The sequence below is a fragment of the Geotrypetes seraphini genome, chromosome 16, assembly GCF_902459505.1.
Source record: "Geotrypetes seraphini chromosome 16, aGeoSer1.1, whole genome shotgun sequence".
Taxonomy (NCBI): domain Eukaryota; kingdom Metazoa; phylum Chordata; class Amphibia; order Gymnophiona; family Dermophiidae; genus Geotrypetes; species Geotrypetes seraphini.
The window spans coordinates 30,414,106-30,432,418 of NC_047099.1; the positions used below are offsets into that span (position 1 = coordinate 30,414,106).

The 18,313-nt window shown below is 46.0% G+C and overlaps 1 protein-coding gene across 1 annotated transcript; it reads right to left on the bottom strand.

Annotated features, from left to right (window-relative positions):
• Window positions 1-463: 463 nt before the first annotated feature.
• On the bottom strand, window positions 464-5,904 carry LOC117349795 (growth hormone secretagogue receptor type 1-like). The gene is made up of 2 exons (XM_033923389.1): window positions 5,130-5,904; window positions 464-816 (listed from the first exon to the last, which is right to left on the bottom strand). Exons 1-2 carry the CDS (start codon window positions 5,902-5,904, stop codon window positions 464-466), a joined length of 1,128 nt encoding a protein of 375 aa, XP_033779280.1.
• Window positions 5,905-18,313: the final 12,409 nt, after the last annotated feature.

The following is an 18,313-nucleotide window of genomic DNA, read 5'->3' on the forward strand; positions in this document are numbered from 1 at the left end:
GGGAAGCAGATAGTTATGAGAAGCACCTGGTAAATTTTCATTGGTCAGATTTTGAATTTGCCTTTGAAATGGCTGCTGAAATACCGTGTTTCCCCGAAAATAAGACTTAGTGCGTTTCTTGGGCCCCAAATTAATATAAGACAGTGTCTTATTTTCGGGGAAACACGGTATATAATGATCTGGGAGGGGGGGTGGGATCGTTGTATTCCGATGTAGTAGGATTGTACTTATTTTGCTTATAAATATTCAATAAAATATTTAAATATAAAAAAGGGTATTCCATTCCATAATTCTGTTAATTTAAAATAAAAGATTGACTAACCCTCTCTTTTACTAAGGTATGCTAATTAATTTAGCGCAGGCTAACGATTAGAGCATATTCTCTGGACGTGTTAGCATTTATCGCGTGCTAAATCAGTTAGCTCGCCTTCGTCAAAGGACCCCCTACGTTTGTTAATTGCTTTTATCCCCTGCGGATCTCAGTCATTCCCTCGTGCTGCTCAAGAAGCTGCAGCGGTAATGTGGCCGTCCTTGGAACTCCAGGGCCGCCGCGGCCTTCCTCTCGAGAGCCAACGTGGGACCTGGGCAGAGCCGATCGGAAGCCCAGCGTCTCGCAGGCTGCGCCCCGGAACTTGGCAGACATTATGTTGTAGAGGATCGGGTTGATGGCTGCACTGAGGTAGAAGAGGACGCAGGAGACGAGACTGAAGTATTGGGCGATCTGGTACATCTCCGCAGTTCCCGAGGACAGAGAGAGCAGGGTCCGGCCAACGTGGAAGGGCAGCCAGCAAAGGACAAAAGCCAGAACAATGACCGCTGGTGATAGAGAAAAGAAGGTAACATCATTATTAATGTTGCTTTTGTAGAATACTACTGTGGTGCTTTCATATATCACAGCTGTATGGGACAGTCCTACATTCCTTACAGTACTCCTCAGTATTATGGGTATGGGACATGTATTTAATATACTGCCTCTTGTGGTACTCCCCGGTATTACAGCCATGAACGGTGCTTCCCAGTAGTATAATAATATGCATATCTGAGAATTCTCTAGTTATCACCCAGAAATTACAAGAATTTGCAGGCATTGCCAATGTTGGGAGGGGGGTGGTGGTGGAGTGGGAGTTTCCAGGGAAACAATGAACTCTGGCCAAATTCTGTGACAAAGACTGTAAATTAAAGAGCTAAGGTCGGCACTGGACAGACTTGCACGGTCTGTGTCCCATATGTGATGATTTGGTGTAGGATTGGGCTGGGGAGGGCATCAATGGGAACTGAAAAGTTCTCCGCTCAACCAAGAAGAGAATGATGTGGAGCTACGAATATAAGAATCGCCATGCTGGGACAGGCCCAAGGTCCATCAAGCCCAGCAACACTGTTTCCAACAGTGGCCAACCCAGGTCCCAAGTTATTCCACACTTTTCTTGACACCTTTCATTTTATTTCAAATCACTGAAACGAAAAGTGTCGAAAAAGTGTGGAATAACTTTTAAGTTTCATGCCTCCACATCATTCTCTTCTTGGTTGGGCTGAGAACTTTCAATGGCCCCTCGTGGATCTCTAATTAGAAGAGGATCTCTAATTAGAACGCGAAGAATGTAAATTAAAGAGCTAAGGCCGACACTGGACAGACTTGCACGGTCTGTGTCCCATATGTGATGATTTGGTGTAGGATTGGGCTGGGGAGGGCATCAATGGGAACTCCACTAACTTGGAATATGAGGATGTTACTGGCCAGACTCTGTGGTAGATATCCTGCAAATAGGATGGTTAGATAGGCTGGAGTGAGCTTGGATGGCAACTTCAGCATTTGGAACCTAGGACAATACCAGACTTTACAGTCTACGGCCCAGAAATATCAAAGAAGAGACAAGTTAATTTAATCATGTATTTTTAATGGGAATAACTAATGGGCAGACTGGATGGACCGTTCAGGTCTTTATCTGCCGTCATTTACTATGTTACTATGGTATATATTGCTCCAACCCCTTCTTGCTAGGTGGCTTGCAAGAAACAGGAGCAGAGAAATTGTTTTTAGCCCTGCTGTGCCTGCTTCAACTTCGGTTCTTCAGTGACACCCATGCCGGGAGATTCAGGAGGGTAGGGTCTGGAGCAAAAGACAAGTTCCTGGAGGAAAAGTCCATAGTCTGTTATTGAGAAAGACATGGGGAAGCCACTGCTTGCCCTGGATCGGTAGCATGGAATGTTGCTACTCTTTGGGGTTCTAGAATGCTGCTACTCTTTTGGGTTCTAGAATGCTGCTACTCTTTGGGGTTCTAGAATGTTGCTACTCCTTGGGTTTGGGCCAGGTACTAGTGACCTGGATTGGCCACCGTGAGAACGGGCTACTGGGCTTGATGGACCATTGGTCTGACCCAGTAAGGCAATTCTTAGGTTCTTAACCTGCACCTCTGTATGATCCCAGAAGTTAGTGATCAATCATCATGGTAATCTCTGGTGACCACCACTCAAAAGTTCCCAGGTATGATGATATGCGAAGGTTACACATTCCCTGCATCTCTTCCTAGTACTATCTTAGCTCATCAACAAAACACTCCAAACACAAATATACATATATTCATACAATCTTCTGAAAGAATTATTCCTTCTCCATATCTACAGTATGTGTGATCCCTACTTCTGTGCAGAAACTGCAAGCATTGGTGCTAATAAGTGCCTAATTTTGATAGTGGGCTCAATAATGATTTATACAAGTGTCCATGCAGTATTGTGACTGTCACCTCAGAGGCCTCCTATTTAGATCTCTGTTGACCTGGAGGGAGGGGGATGCTAAGGATGGCCTATTCCAAAGCTGGAGATTTAAGACCAATGAATGAGATTTCTCTTGAGGGAAGCAGACTTATTTTAAACCAGTTCTAGCATAAGTACATTCCAAATATTGATAAAATCTAATCAATAGATAGAAAATAAAATTCCTTTTTCTACCTTTGGTCATTGTCTTTTTCTTATTGTTTTGGTCACAATTTCTGGTTTCTGCTTTTCTCTGTCTTCTCTTACCTCTCTTGCCAGGGTCTCCTTGTCCATTTGACATTTCTTCTCTCTCAACACCCATCATTTATCTTCCCTCTGCATCTCTATCTGTTCTGTCCAGTATCTCCTGTCTGAGTCCCTGCCTCTATCTGACGGCTATGCGGAGAATCTCCCTACTCTGTGCCCTTATTCTTGCCCTGTTCAGCATCTCACTAGTGTATTTATATCCCTCCCCATGCCCAGCTTCTCCCCTCATTCGTCCCTTCTTCCTACAACTCCTTACCCCCCCAGGGTCAGCATCTTTCCCATCTCTCTTCCTATTTTTTTTTTTTTGAGGACCAGTATCTTTCTTCTTTCCCTTATGCAATCCACAGGGTCCAGCATCTCTGTTCCTTCCCTCCTGTCCACCCATCGTCAACCAGCATCTCTTCTTCCTTCCCCCAAGCCCAGGCATGTTTTCTTCTCCTCCCCTCCCTCATCATGATCTATCAAGTGTCTCTCTCTCTCTCTGCTCCCTCTATAAGTACATATTTATTCCCCCCCCCCCCCCCCCAGCATCTCTCAGTCCTCCCTTTTCTCCCTGGTGGATTGCAAACCTTGCCTGTATAGCTGGCACCATTGAAGCCATGTTGCCTTTGACCGCTGCAGGTCCCCTCCTCTGACACAATAGGAACTTGCAGCAGAGAAAAGCAGTCAGAGGCAGCATGGCTACAACACTGCCAACCATACAGGCAAGGACTGCGGTTGGAGAATTAAAGGGAGCGAGAGATATGCCAGACCGTGGAGGTGAGGAGCAGCCAACAGCCAATGTGTGTGCATTTAGACATGTGAGTTACAGAAGGGACCCAAAACATACATGACTTGGCATATCGGCTGACTGACATGAGCTCTCCCACATCTCATTCCAAGTTTTCTCGAATTCTGTCTTCACTGCTAGGAGGCCATTCCCTGCATCCACCCCCCTTCCTGTAAAGAAATATTTCCTTGCGCTACTCCTGAGTTTCCGCCTCTTCAGTCTTGTATTATGCTGTCAGCATTTCTAACTAGGGCTGACGGACGGTGATAAGGGATGTTTCAGAGGTGTAGCTGGGGTGCGCAAGGGGAGGGGCTGCTCCCCTCAAATGTAGGGTTGCCAGATTTTCCATTTGGAAAATCCAGACCCCCCTAGACCCGCCCCCCAGGCCCGCCCAGTTCCACCCATCCCTGCCCCCATCATGCCCCAGTCCAGCCCTCAATTCTGCCCTAGTCCCGCCCCCCAATCCCACCCCCCACTGCCTGCTGTCGTCGGGCAGGATGTCAGGCATATGAGCGGATGCCCTCTTGCCCGACACGATGTGGAGGAAAGCTTTTCAAAACCCAGACAAAGTGCCGGGGTTTGAAAAACTGTTTGGGGGAAATCCAGACGTCTGGTAACCCTACTCAAATGAATTTTGAATGAAATTGTGCCCTTCAGCTTCACACTGGGGCCTATTTTATAGAAGGTGGGCGCCCCCTCATGTCAAAACCTGACTACAGTTCTGGAGGGGTGACGGGACAAAATCGCCCGAGACTTCAGCGTGCCGACATTGCAGTGCCGACAATTCGGTGCAAGACACCAGCGCGCCACCTAAAAAGTGACTTTTAAAGAGCTCCGACAGGGGGTGTGGGGGGAACCCCCCACTTTACTTCTGACTGTTTGGGAAAAAGTTAAGTTTACTCTATCATGGAGGGTTCCAACCCCCCTGAACGGCAGCACGAAGAGTATGAAGTAAACTGGGGGGGGGGGGGTTCCCCACTCACACCCCGCGTCGGAGCTCTTTAAAAGTCACTTTTTAGGCGGTGCGCTGGTGTCTCAACTCGGAGAATGTACATTGCTTTCCGTTTGGAATTAATATATGCTAAGTTAAACATTCTCACATTACTGCAATACATAGCAATCTGGTTTTTATCAACGTAAAGCCTGTTATGTTCTAAAATATTTGGAATAAAGACAAAATTATTTTTTTTAAAATACAGCAAGCCACTTCTAGTCTACAAATATTTATTCCCATTAATCATTTATCTCTAAAAACTACAATGACATCCTCCTCTTAAATATCTCTTACTTACATCATTCTACTGGAGTAGATGACTTAAAATGTGACAGAAAAAGGTCTTACCCAACATTTTCACTGTCTGTGTGTTGCTCTTATCCCGATAATTCTTTTTCCGTTTCCAGAGCTTCCTTCCAATCAGGCTGTAGAGAATGCTGAGGCAACACACAGGCACAAAGAAATAGAGACTGGACACCCAAATCATGGTGTTCAGGAGTCCTGAGGTCACTGCATAACTAGTACACTTGCATTCGCTGGTATCTGCCGGGTCAGTCCCATTTTCATACTCTACTCCAACTAGGACAAAGACAGGGCCAGCGCTGGAAAGTGCCAGGGTCCAAAGGATTAGAATGAGAATCTTGATCCTGGTCCTGGTGATAATGACCTTGGCCCTCAGAGGGAAGCACACAGCCAGGTATCTTTCCACGCTCAGAGCAGTAATATGCAAGATGGTGGAGTAGGTACAAGCCTCGCTGAGGAACTGGGTAAACTTGCAGAGCAGGTCTCCAAAGCTCCAAGGTCGGTACCGCCACATCTTGTAAAGGTCAACAGGCATGCAGAGAAATATGAAGATGTCCGAGAGGGCCACACTGAAAAGGTATAAATTAGTGGTAGTCCTCATTCCTTTGAACCTGGAGATGATGAGAATAGTTACGGTGTTACCAGCTACGCCAACAATGAAGAGCAAGGCGCAGATGGCCGTCATCCCATAGAGAGCAGGGAAAGAAAACGGTTGGAATGAGAAGAGATCCAGTGAAGATGAGGAGTTGGTGGTCAAACGATGGCAGCCTTTAGAGCAAAAAGTGGAGAAGTTCTTAAGACCTTCAGTTGCGTTCGCCATCTCCTTAATGGCAAAGCCCGTTTGGTCAAAGAAAAGCATCCATCCATTGGAGACTGTCCATTACTTCATCTGCAGATTCCAGGCTACCAGTGCATCAAATGAGTACTTTTGCATTCCGCTGAGGCTTCTAACACTGTTTACCAATAGGACAAGGGAAGACTTGGTGAAAAAAACCTCAGAAAACGGTTTGTTGAACCTTAGAATCCTGAGAATCTAAGCACTGGCATCAATTAATTCTGAGGCCTTCACAAGTGGTGAAACTTCATTATAACACAAAGGGACATTAGAGACATCACATTGAAAAGAGACATGTAGGGACTTATAAAATCAACAGGATCTGAAAAGCAAATATAATATATTGTAATAGTTAGAAGGTAGTTATCTAAGTTGCTCATAATGGTGCAAAATCTGCATGGAATAGTACATTACATTAGAGATTTCTATTCCACCATTACCTTGCGGTTCAAGGCAGATTACAAAAGATTTATGAATGGGGGGTTGCAATGGAAGAACATTGTCATTTCCAGAGTTGTAAAGAGTAGGTCATTTGTCAGTTCTTGAGTGGTAAAAAGTGGTGAAGAGTAGGTAGAGATTTAAGAATGGAAGGTAACAAGGAAGATCATTTGTCATTTCTAGAGTTGTAAAGAGTAGGTCATTTGTCAGTTCTTGAGTGGTAAAAAGTGGTGAAGAGTAGGTAGAGATTTAAGAATGGAAGGTAACAAGGAAGATCATTTGTCATTTCTAGAGTTGTAAAAAGTAGGTCATTTGTCAGTTCTTGAGTGGTAAAAAGTGGTGAAGAGTAGGTAGAGATTTAAGAATGGAAGGTAACAAGGAAGATCATTTGTCATTTCTAGAGTTGTAAAGAGTAGGTCATTTGTCAGTTCTTGAGTGGTAAAAAGTGGTGAAGAGTAGGTAGAGATTTAAGAATGGAAGGTAACAAGGAAGATCATTTGTCATTTCTAGAGTTGTAAAGAGTAGGTCATTTGTCAGTTCTTGAGTGGTAAAAAGTGGTGAAGAGTAGGTAGAGATTTAAGAATGGAAGGTAACAAGGAAGATCATTTGTCATTTCTAGAGTTGTAAAGAGTAGGTCATTTGTCAGTTCTTGAGTGGTGAAGAGTAGGTAGAGATTTAAGAATGGAAGGTAACAAGGAAGATCATTTGTCATTTCTAGAGTTGTAAAGAGTAGGTCATTTGTCAGTTCTTGAGTGGTAAAAAGTGGTGAAGAGTAGGTAGAGATTTAAGAATGGAAGGTAACAAGGAAGATCATTTGTCATTTCTAGAGTTGTAAAGAGTAGGTCATTTGTCAGTTCTTGAGTGGTAAAAAGTGGTGAAGAGTAGGTAGAGATTTAAGAATGGAAGGTAACAAGGAAGATCATTTGTCATTTCTAGAGTTGTAAAGAGTAGGTCATTTGTCATTTCTTGAGTGGTGAAGAGTAGGTAGAGATTTAAGAATGGAGGGTAACAAGGAAGATCATTTGTCATATCTCAGGTTGTACAGAGAAGGTCAGGTAGTTTCAGAGTGGCGGTAGGAGGGAGGGGGGAAGGACGGAGTAAGTGGAGTTAGGATTGTTTCAGGAATTTCTTGAAGAGTATAGTTTTTATTTCTTTTCTGAATATCTTGTAGTCTGGGGTGGTTATCAGTAGGTTGGAGATCTGGTTATCTAGTTTTGCGGCTTGAATGGCTAGGAGGCCATCGTGTATAGTTTTGTCCGTTTTACTTCTCTGATTGGGGGGGGGGGGTGAATGGGGAGTGCGTTTTTCTATGTCTGGTTGACATACCTATAGACTTCATACTAGTTTTCAAAAGAAACGTATGTATTCCTTTTTCTTTGAAAATTGCCCAAGAAAACAATACCCACAGATGTGTGCACACTTTTTCCTGTGCAAAAGCAGTACGTCTTTACTGTCTCTCCTGAGGTAACCACCCTGGGAACATTTCCTCAAATAAGCATATCAGGAAGGTAAGTTTATACAAAGATACCTAAGTGGATACAGCTGGTATATACTGGGAAAAGTGGCTGTTTTATAAAGGCAAAGCATATGTACACTTTTTTCTTATAAAGTTGCAAGTTGTAAGTGCAACCAGACCAGGAAGCAAAATGCATATATTTACACCTGCTCCAGAGAAGATGTAAATAGAGGTGCACTGAATAACATATTTGACTACTTGGCCGAACATGAATAATGAAAAATATTATTTGGCCAAATATGCTCCCCCCCCAAAAAAAAAAAAAAAAAAAAAAAGAAGCAGGAGAGATGAACCACTCCCTCCTGCCTTGTCCCCCCAGACCCTTCCATACTCCCGATCCTCCCCTCACATCACACCACCTGGACCCCCCCCCCCCACCATTCCCAACCCTCCATCAACGAACATCACAACAACCAGGACATCCTCACCCCATCGTGACGATTGTGGCCCCTGACACATACACCCAGTGAAGATCCTTGGCAGAAGAGATGCCCACGCCCTCCTACCTCTGCCACTTGGCTCCCCCCAAACCCCTGCCCCACCCACGTACCTTATTTGGATGAAGAGAGCGGAGGGATGCCCTGTTCCTCCTGCATCAGGCCTGCCTCTCCAAAATGGTGGACCTTCCCCTGCCTAGTGCATCCTGGGATGAACTGGGAGGGGCCTAAGACCTTAATTGGCCCAGACACCTAAGGCCCCTCAGCCAGTTAGGGCCTTAGGCATCTCCCACTGTATTCCAGAATGCACTGGGAATGGGCCTAAGGCCTTGATTGGCTCAGGCACCTAAGGTCCCTCCCCCACCCTGTGGGAGAGGCCATAGGCGCCTGAGCCAATCAGAGCCTTAGGCCCCTCCCAGTGCATCCCAGGATGCACCGGGAAGGGGAAGGCCCACCATTATGGAGATGCAGGCCTGACTAATGAGGGACTGGGCATCCTTCTTACTCTCTTCGTCTATGGTCGGGATGGGGCAGGGGTATTGGGGGAGCTGAGTGGCAGAGGCAGGAGGGAGTGGGCATCCCTCCTGTCAAGGATCTTTGTGGAGGCTGTGTGTTGGGGGTACGCGATCTTTGTGGAGGGGGTGCAGCTGTCTGGGTGATCGCAATGTTCGCGGGGTAGGGTTGGGATTGTGTAGGGGTATAGCGCGATCCTTAGGAGTGTGGAAGGGTCCAGGTAGTACGATATGGGTGTGGGCTGGATTGGGAGTGTGGAGGGGCTGAGGCAGGAGAGAGTGGGCATCCCTCCTGTTTCTTTTTTGTTTGTTTGGGGGGCATCATTGGGAGGGAGGGTCAATGGGGGGGTCACCGGCACAAATTTATTCATTCATTTATTTAATTTTCTATACTGTTCTCCCAGGGGAGGTCAGAACGGTTTAAATGAGTTTATTCAAGGGACAGATATTATGCATGGGTAAAACATGCACATGTGTGCCCATTGAAAAAAGGCTTTCTGCCCCAAACAGCTGAGCGGCAGGAGGCTGCTTCAGGGCTTCCCCTGCAGATCAGCTGTTTGGGATTCCCCTACTGGCTCTGCGCTTGTGTCAGAGTTGTTTTTCCAATGACTGGTGGGATGGGAACTCATTTGCATGGGAAGCCATTTGAACATCGATCGCCGTGTGGAAATCGGACCAAACAATCGGCCCATAGCGACCCACCCGGCCTTAGCAACCATTGTTGGTCCTCCAGCCCTTGGTCCCCTTACTCTGCTAGCCGTTCTGATGGTACTCACCCAGCAGGTAGCATATCCATCCTTTCACTCCAAATGGGGGATTTAGCATCCTGTCAGCAGCCGCATATGAAATGTTCTCCTTTTCCCCAAAGCAAACAGAAGGTTATTTCCTCTCTCTCTCTTACCCCTTTCCTCTCCAACTTTTTCTTCTCCTCTCTCTCCCTGTTTGCTGTTAGGTCCCTATAGCTTTCTTGTCCCTTCTTTCTCCACTGTCTTCCTTTTTCTTTGCTATTTACCTGCCCTCTCCCCTCTTTCCGTTTCTCCCTCCTGTCTCCCTTCCTCTTTCTTTGGTACGTGCACACTCCCCTTTCTTACCCTCTTCTCGGTCTCTTCTGCCTTTCCTTTCCCCTGCTACTCTTCCTTTGCTGTTCACACGTTCCCTCTCTCTCATCTTTTCCTGTCTCTTCCCTGTTAATCTCCTTAGGCGTTTACGCCTGTCTCTCTGTCTTTGATCCTGTCTCCTCTTTGCCTTTGGTCCAGTCCTTTTACATTGGCTACTTCACTCTGCCTTTCAATCCCCTTTCTTTTTCTTTCAGTCTTGGAGGGTGGATGTGTTTGCACACCTCTCGACTTGTATTTTTTTAAATTATCTGGTGCACAGCAGATGTATGCTCTATTCCTTGCGGTCTGGTCAAGAGAAACAGGCAGACAGGAGATACAGGAGAAAAGAAGAGGCTTTTTAGTTAAGACAGCAAGGACATGACTGAGAACATTTAAGGTAGGTGGGATGACACTGAGGATGGTCAACTTTTAAACTGAATATCATCAGATATGATGTTTGGGGGGGCCTCAAAATGTTTTTAGGGAAACTTCTGGTTGATGTTTTAGAGCTTCCTTTTTAGACAATGTTATGTAAAGCATTATGTACTAATCTTAAAACCTTGTTTTTTATCTTTTATCGCTCTAGAAAAATTTTTCTCGTCTATATCACCCTGCAATTATGTCTTTGACATTTGAAACTACCAACACCTCTTTTGGGTTCCTTGAAAAAGACCCTCGAAACTTGGTCCATGTCGGGACCTACCAACACCTTTTAAGTTAAGTAGGAATTGTTTTTCCTTGATTGCCACTGAAAAATACCTTTATTATTTAAAAAGCACCCTAGCATCACCTAGTCATACACAGTGATGGGATGGTGGGTTTGGCTATAGGAGCCACGACTCTTGGTCGGATTACACATATCTGAGTGTATGTATAAATGCATTTATTTTATTGTATTTGAATTTAATCTAATTTCCATTTTGGACATTCATTCTGAGAAGTCTTGGTTCTAGTGTGATTGTTATTGAGTTTGACCTCTCAGTCCTGTATTTTTTCCAGAGTATTTTCCTCACCACTTACTATTTTCGACTTTGATGTTTATTGTTGGTCAGCTTGTTCTTGCGCGGTGCGGTCAGTGTGGATAACCAGCCCCAGCTCTGTATTTCAGTATCTGTGTATACTCATATTTCTACTTCTCTTTATGTATCTATGAATACAGTTGTGGACAAGTTACTATAAATGTTACTGAGCCTCTGTGTATGTTTGTATGTGTTTATGTGCGTGTATTTATGTTGCATGATCTGCCTATGTGTGTTTCTTGTATTTGTGGGTCTGTGCCTGGTTAATCTACCTGTCCTGAACTCTTTAGATCAGTAGCCCTTAACCCTGTCCTGGGTTTTCAGTTTATCCCTAATGAATATGCATACTACAATAATTAAATCAGCTATTATTTATTAAACCAATTTTTCTTTTATCTGTTTTGATAATCCACCGCTAAACTGCGTACAGGCTAAACCGCCGGAAAACAGTTTAGCGACGGAGTTCACCTTTTGAGAATCTTGCCCCGGGTGTGATAGTGACAGAAGCTGCTCTCTATCGGAGTCTCTGATCTCCGTCCCTGCTCCTTCCCGGGAAGAGCACAGTGCTTCAAGCTGTGCTTCCTACTTCCTCCCTCCGCCTTTGCTTCCAGGACTGTTGCGCCATAAACCACTCTGTATAAAAAGCACGATAGTGGTCCTGCACAGCAGAGCAGGAGGAAGAAGCAGCAGCTGGAAGCACTGTCCCGAGCTGCTGATGGGCCCCTCCTGCTGCGGCCGGTGGGTCAGGGCAGTGTTTCTAAACTTCTTCAAGCCAAGTACCCCCTAGGTCTAACAAATACCAACCGAGTACCCCCACTCAAGCTCCGCCCCAGATCCGCCCAGACTCCACCCCCACAATAATAGTACTAATTGTAATGCAATTTCTTCCATCCATTTTTCATATACACACAGTATAATCTTATTAACACATAACGGTAACCACAAAATTAAAAAAAAAACCACAAAGCACACGGTATGCAGAGAAAAGCTTAATTATCATTTATATTTGTTTTTTTCAAAGAGGTCAAGGCAGGTGACTTTAAAATATGCAATGTCACCTCAGTAACAACTATAGAACAATATAGAGCAAGCAGAATGCTGCAGAAAGAACACTTCTGGGGCGGGCAGATGGCAGGAGGCTGGCTTCGTTGTGCGTCCGGCTGCCCGAAGATTTTAAAATACAGCAGCGGGGAACTGGTAGGTGGGGGAATCGGGAACAAAGCCTGCCTTCTTTCGTCTGTCAGTGCCCCGGAAGTGTTCTTTCTGAAGCGTTCTGCGTAGGCTGCAGAAAGAACACTTCTGGGGCAGACAGGAAGATGGCAAGAGGCTGGTTTTATTGTGCCGCTGGCAGCCCGAAGTTTTAAAAATACAGCGGCGGGGAGCTAGTAGGTAGGGGAATCGGGAACTGGGGAGAGGTCGGATCCAACTGAGAAGAGTGGGGGGTTGGGGTTGGGTTGGCTTTGACGGAGAGGGACGGGCAGGAAGGAGGGATCCCTGGCGGCAGAAGCAGGCTGACAATATCCGTGGTGGCATGTATCCCCAACAAGCGGCTCACGTACCCCTAAGGGTACGCGTACCGCGTGTTGAGAAACACTGGGTAAAGGGATGGGGGAAACAAGGCAGACAGGAGTGCAAGGAAGAACAAGTGAGGCAATAGAAAGTGAGTCAGGGGATGGGACAGGAAATAAGTGAATGGTGGGGCAAGGGGAAAGAAAGGCACAAGGGAGAGTGAAGCAAGTAAGGGGACGGAATGGGAGGACGAGGCAGAGATGCCAAAGTTACCCAGTTCCTGGCTAGAGATTTTGGGGGCAGTCCCAGAGTTTTCACCACCTCATCCTGGTGATTTCGGTGGTCAGAATTGAGCACCACAAAACCTACACTGCTTTGGGATTTGGGACGATGCCGTTAGTTAGGCAGAAGTAGGGCCCCTCCTGCCGCCTAACTAAACTGGTTTCATTGTTGCAGTAATCGACTGCGTCGCTCAAAAAAACGTAAAAAAAACCCCGTAGGCATCTGCAGGCACCTCCCCAAACAGTGCAGGAATCGCGGCTAGACAGGCACCTAAGAGCACCTAGAGGCACTGTTAAGCGTGGTTTGTGGCGTAAATGCCCTAAGGCGCCTCTCTAACCACGATTCACGTGGTAGGTAGGCACCAAAGATGTAGGCCTTTAAAATCGTGAGCCGACAAAAGCGCACGGGACGACTGCGCCCCGTCAAATGCACGCATCGACAAGTGCGTGCAGGACAGGCCCCAATCGTGCTGCATACAGCGGACTAGTTTTTATTTTTGAGGGGGGGTGGTAAAGGAACCCCCTCTACACTTAAAAATATTCACTTGATCTCGTGTTAGGGTTCCCATCATCCTCATCTAAACCTTACCCTAACACTAGCGTGATGGACCATTGCCCAGTGCGCACTTGTCGGTACGCGATCGACGGAGTGCCATTGTCCTGCACTCATTTGTCGGTGGACCCTTTAAAACCCTGGTCTACTTTTCCGGCGTCCACCTTTCAAGGTAGCCGCGCTTCTACAAATGGCATTGGCGTGTGATTGATAAGTGACCAGTGCCGTTTATGGAGGCGCCGGCCAATTCTGGTGCCATTCGTAGAGTCTGCTCCCCCCCCCCCAAAGTCTCCGGCCTCTCTTTCAATTTCCCCTCCCCTTTTCTAGTCTTTGATTCTCCTTGTGTTTCTTTCCCCCTATCCCACTAGCCTGACATTCTATCTCTGTTTTCTCCTTCGAAGGTCTGCTCTCCCTCAGCTGAGATTCCATCTCTCTTCCACTCCCAAGGTCCCTTCTCCTCCTATTTCTTAACCCCCCTCTCACCCCTTCTCAGCACAGATCATGAGTACATCCATGAAAAGGGGGAAGGAAAGGGACTTATATGCCGCCTTTTATGTTTAAATATGTTTATTGGGATTTTCCAAGAAAAAACAAACAGCTTAAGTACAAGCGCAGTATGCACAATAAGTACAAAGGTCCCCCACCCACCCCCCACCCAAATATCCAACAGTAACAAACAATCCATCTTCCAGAGTACAAACAGAATCATGGGTTCAGCAAATTACTACGAGCTTTATGAGTCAATGTGAGCCAAAAAGGCTCCCAAATAGAACAATACAAACGTCCCTTGGGTGTGTCCAATGAAGTCAAAGAGAGACGCTCCATTGAAGCCTGATGGAGCATAAGAGTACGCCAATGAGACAAAGTCGGTGAGTCCGGTACAATCCAGCAATGTAGTACAGTTTTCTTCCCCAGCAAGATGGCACGGTCCAGAAAACCCAGGAATCCCTTCGGGGACACTCGAGGAAGATAGTCCGAGGTAAATAGCATCTCAGGGCCAATAGTGTAGCTATGGTGCCATATGGAAGTAATATGCTGCTGCATCTGGGTTATATGCCGCCTTTTTGTCGACTTTGGCATTTATAAGTTTTCATTATTACATACCAAGTAAACCAACACTTGTACAGAGAGTGAATTAGTCTGAGTTCAACTTCATAAAGTGTAAATCATACCTTAATACAATTTACAAAGAAAAATTAAAAACTAAGAAAATTTGACTAAGTCACTCAAGTCCTCAACCTAGGATTCCAAGATTACACATAAACGAAAAATGAAGGAAAAAACTTGATTTTCCTTCATCTAGAAGGGACATTGCCGAAAAAGCACTTAATTGTTGGGGTTCAAAGGAAACATATTTAACTGATGTCAGGAAATTCTATTTCACACAGCGAGTGGTGAACGCTTGGAATGCTCTCCCAGAGGAGGTGGTGACGGAGACTACCATTCTGGGTTTCAAGCGTGAGTTGGATGCACACCTCCTTGCAAATCACATTGAGGGATATGGGTAATCAGGGTCTCCATCTGGGAGCACCTGGCTTGGCCTCCGCATGTGCGGGTCGCCAGAATAGATGGACCTAAAGTCTGATCCGGTGAAGGCGTTTCTAGTAAAGTATTGGGGTTCAAGAAGGGATTGGGCAACTTTCTGAAGAAAAGGGGATAGAAGAGTACAGATAGAGGACTACTACACAGGTCCTGGACCTGATGGGCCTCCGCGTGTGCGGAATACTGGGCATGATAGACCTCTGGTCTGACCCAGCGGAGGCAATGCTTATGTGCTTATGTGCTTATGTGCTTATGCAAACGGTGGCAAATACTCTGCAAGGATGTCTCAAGATAAAATGTTGCCCCCCCCCCCCCAGTGAAGTGACTCCTGCTCTCAGGAGAAGAAATTCTCTACGACGCTTATGAGTTTCCCTTGAAAGATCAGGAACAACATTTGAATTTTACATCCAAGAAATTCTTTCTGTTTGTTTTTGAAGAAAAGCCTCAATAACCACATTTTATCAACTGAAAGAGCTACTGTTAATATCATCGTAGATGGTACAGCAATATCTCTGGCTGACGTTTCCAAAATGTCCGATACGTTTAATGGTGCGTGATCAGTTTTTAGTATGTAGTTGGTTCCCTCCTTTGTTAGGCATATAATACACTTGGGATTCATCAAATTTTAAATAAACTTGGAATTTGTAATAGGCACAGTAGAAGCTAGCCGACTGCGTGCCACCGAGGCCAGGTGGACCCAATACTAGCTCAAAGAAATACAGCAGGGCTACAGAGCCTCAATATAATTACAACAGAAGTAGGCTGCCTAGGTCTGGCTGAACCGAGCCATTAGAATGTCAGTGGATGGGTCACTATGACGTCACCTGGCTTTGTGACGTTACAGTAGCTGCCTCCTCATCTCAGTCAGTCCATCAGCCTCTGTTTGTACTGACTGCTGCTTTTGGGGTTGCTCATGTACCGTGGGGGGGGTTAACAGGCCCTTCTTCTGTTCCCAGGGATGTGCTCTGTGAGGTGTATGCTGAAAGTGTCCCTGAGCCTCCTGCTCTGGCATGCCGGGACCTCATGGGCAGGTGCGTAGCGGATGTGAAAACCCTTTGGAGGCATTTTGCCCAGTCTGAGTGCTCCAGTCTCCGGACGGCCTCTTTGGTATTGTACCTGATGAAGTTTATGTCAGCTGTGATGGAGAGTCGGTATGATGCAATTATTTTGCCGAGGTTTGGCGGGCTTCTAAAGCCGGCACTGAAAACAAAATAGTAATGCATTTATAGAGAAAATGCTTCGTGTTATGTAAAGGAGGGATGTGATTTCGGCATATCGGGGCCCGAGCTGCTCCTGAAGAGCCAATCCTGGAGATACTGGAATTATGATTCCACAAACAGCAGTGGCAGCAAAACCAGGCCCAGTTGAGCCAGTCTATAGTGAGAGTTTCCAGTTTTATTCTTCTTTTGACATTTAAAACCTGTACTACAAATTGTCCCGAATTCATAAATAGACTATTAATCCTTCAAGGGCGCTGCATTTAGCTTCAAATCACCTTCTATCCGTTCCCTCAATTCATCATGTCTATGCGTTGCGCACATCCATCTTTTCAGTCACTGCCCCGTCGCTTTGGAATGCTGCTCCAATGGACTTAAGAGAAGAAACGTCACTGGATTTTTATTCAAAGATGCATTTAATGTTTGACCGTCCTTTTCAGGACGGCTTGTGACTAGCTATTTTAATAACTTTTAACAGGACTAAGAATTCTAACGCTCCCCTTCCTTCCGTTTATGTTCCCCCTTTTAACCCACCGTATCAGTACGTCTTTAGTCTCAATTGTGAGTCTTAGGGCGCGCTAAGGGGTCCTTTTATCAAGGCATTAGTATTTTGGCTTGCCGCGGGGGTTAGCGCCTGATGAACTGTCCGACGCGCTAACCCCCGTAGCGCACCTTGATAAAAGGAGCCCTAAGTGTTTTAGCGCGCTGAATCAACGCGTGCGCTAACCGGTAACGCATCCATAGGATAGCACGCGCGTGCTAGCATTTAGCGCGCGATAATATATAGAGCGCACCTTTGTAAAAGAGGGGGGTTAAGGTGTAGGTCTTGGTTTTAAAAAAAAACCTATTATTTTCTTTTTATTGTACACCGCCTTGAAACTAGAGAGTTGCGCGGGGACAGAAATCCCACCCGTCCCCACCCGTCCCCGCCAAAATCCCACCCATCCCCACCCGTCCCCGTGAGGAATCCCTCCGTCCCCACCCGTCCCCGTGAGGAATCCCTCCGTCCCCACCCGTCCCCGCGAGGAATCCCCTCCGTCCCCACCCGTCCCCGCGAGGAATCCCCTCCGTCCCCACCCGTCCCCGCGAGGAATCCCCTCCGTCACCATCCTTCCCTATAAACTTCAGAAATAGTTATTTTATTTAATTATGCTACTGAATTAAAGGCTCTGGTAGAGACCCATTTACAAATAAGCAAAGAGACTATTAATTTGGAAATATTAATTGGGAAGAATACATACTTTGTAAATGGGTTTCTACCAGAACCTCTAATGTAAATATAAAATATAAATACTCAGCTGATGAGAACCCACAAACTGTCAGCTGAGGACTTCCTTTGCAGTTGGCCTGGGGTCCCTTTTGCCAAGCTTGGCAGGCAGCAGTAGCGTCCCTGAGTCACAGATGCTGGCACCTCAGTGGCTCATGGATGCTGCCAGCGACTGCTGCGCTTGGTGGAGGGGAGTTCTGACCATCTCTAGAGGAGGTCCTCTGCTGGCGGTGCTTGGGGATCCCCACCAGTCACAGCAAGGGCCAACAAGTACTTCAACACTGTAGAAATAAAACCAGAAATGCATTTCCTTTTCTTTTGAACACAAAACAAAGATATCTGCCATATACATTTCCCAAGGCAGATGACTCTATGCAATGTCACCTCGGTAACAAAATACAAAAATAGACAAATACACCCCCTCCCTTTTTACTAAACCACAATAGTAGGTTTTAGCACAGGGAGTTACGCTGAATGCCTCGCGCTGCTCTCAATGCTCATAGGCTCCCTGCGCTAAAAAACAATATTGCGGTTTAGTAAAAGGGAGCCATAGTGCAAAATATAGACAGCAGATATAAATTCTCAAAACAGACACATTTTGATCACTAAATTGAAAATAAAATCATTTTTCCTACCTTTGCTGTTTGGTGATTTCATGAGTCTCTGGTTGCACTTTCTTCTTCTGACTGTGCATCCAATCTTTCTTCCTTTCTTTCAGCCTCCTGTATGTTTCCTCTCCTCCAGACCTCATTCTCTCCCCCAACTTTTTCTTTCTGTCTCCCTGTTCCCCCTTCTTTCTGTCTCTCTGTCTGCCCCCTTTCTTTCTTTCTCCGTGCCCTCCCCCAAGCCACTCGGTTTGCTGCCACCGCCATCGGGGAATAGTCCCCAAGCCACCGCTGTCCCAAGCTTTCCCTGCAGAAGCGTCGCGCTGACCAGCATTCCGCTCCCTGACGTCAATTCTGACGTAGGAGAGGAAGTTCCGGGCCAACAAGGCATTTCTCCTCAT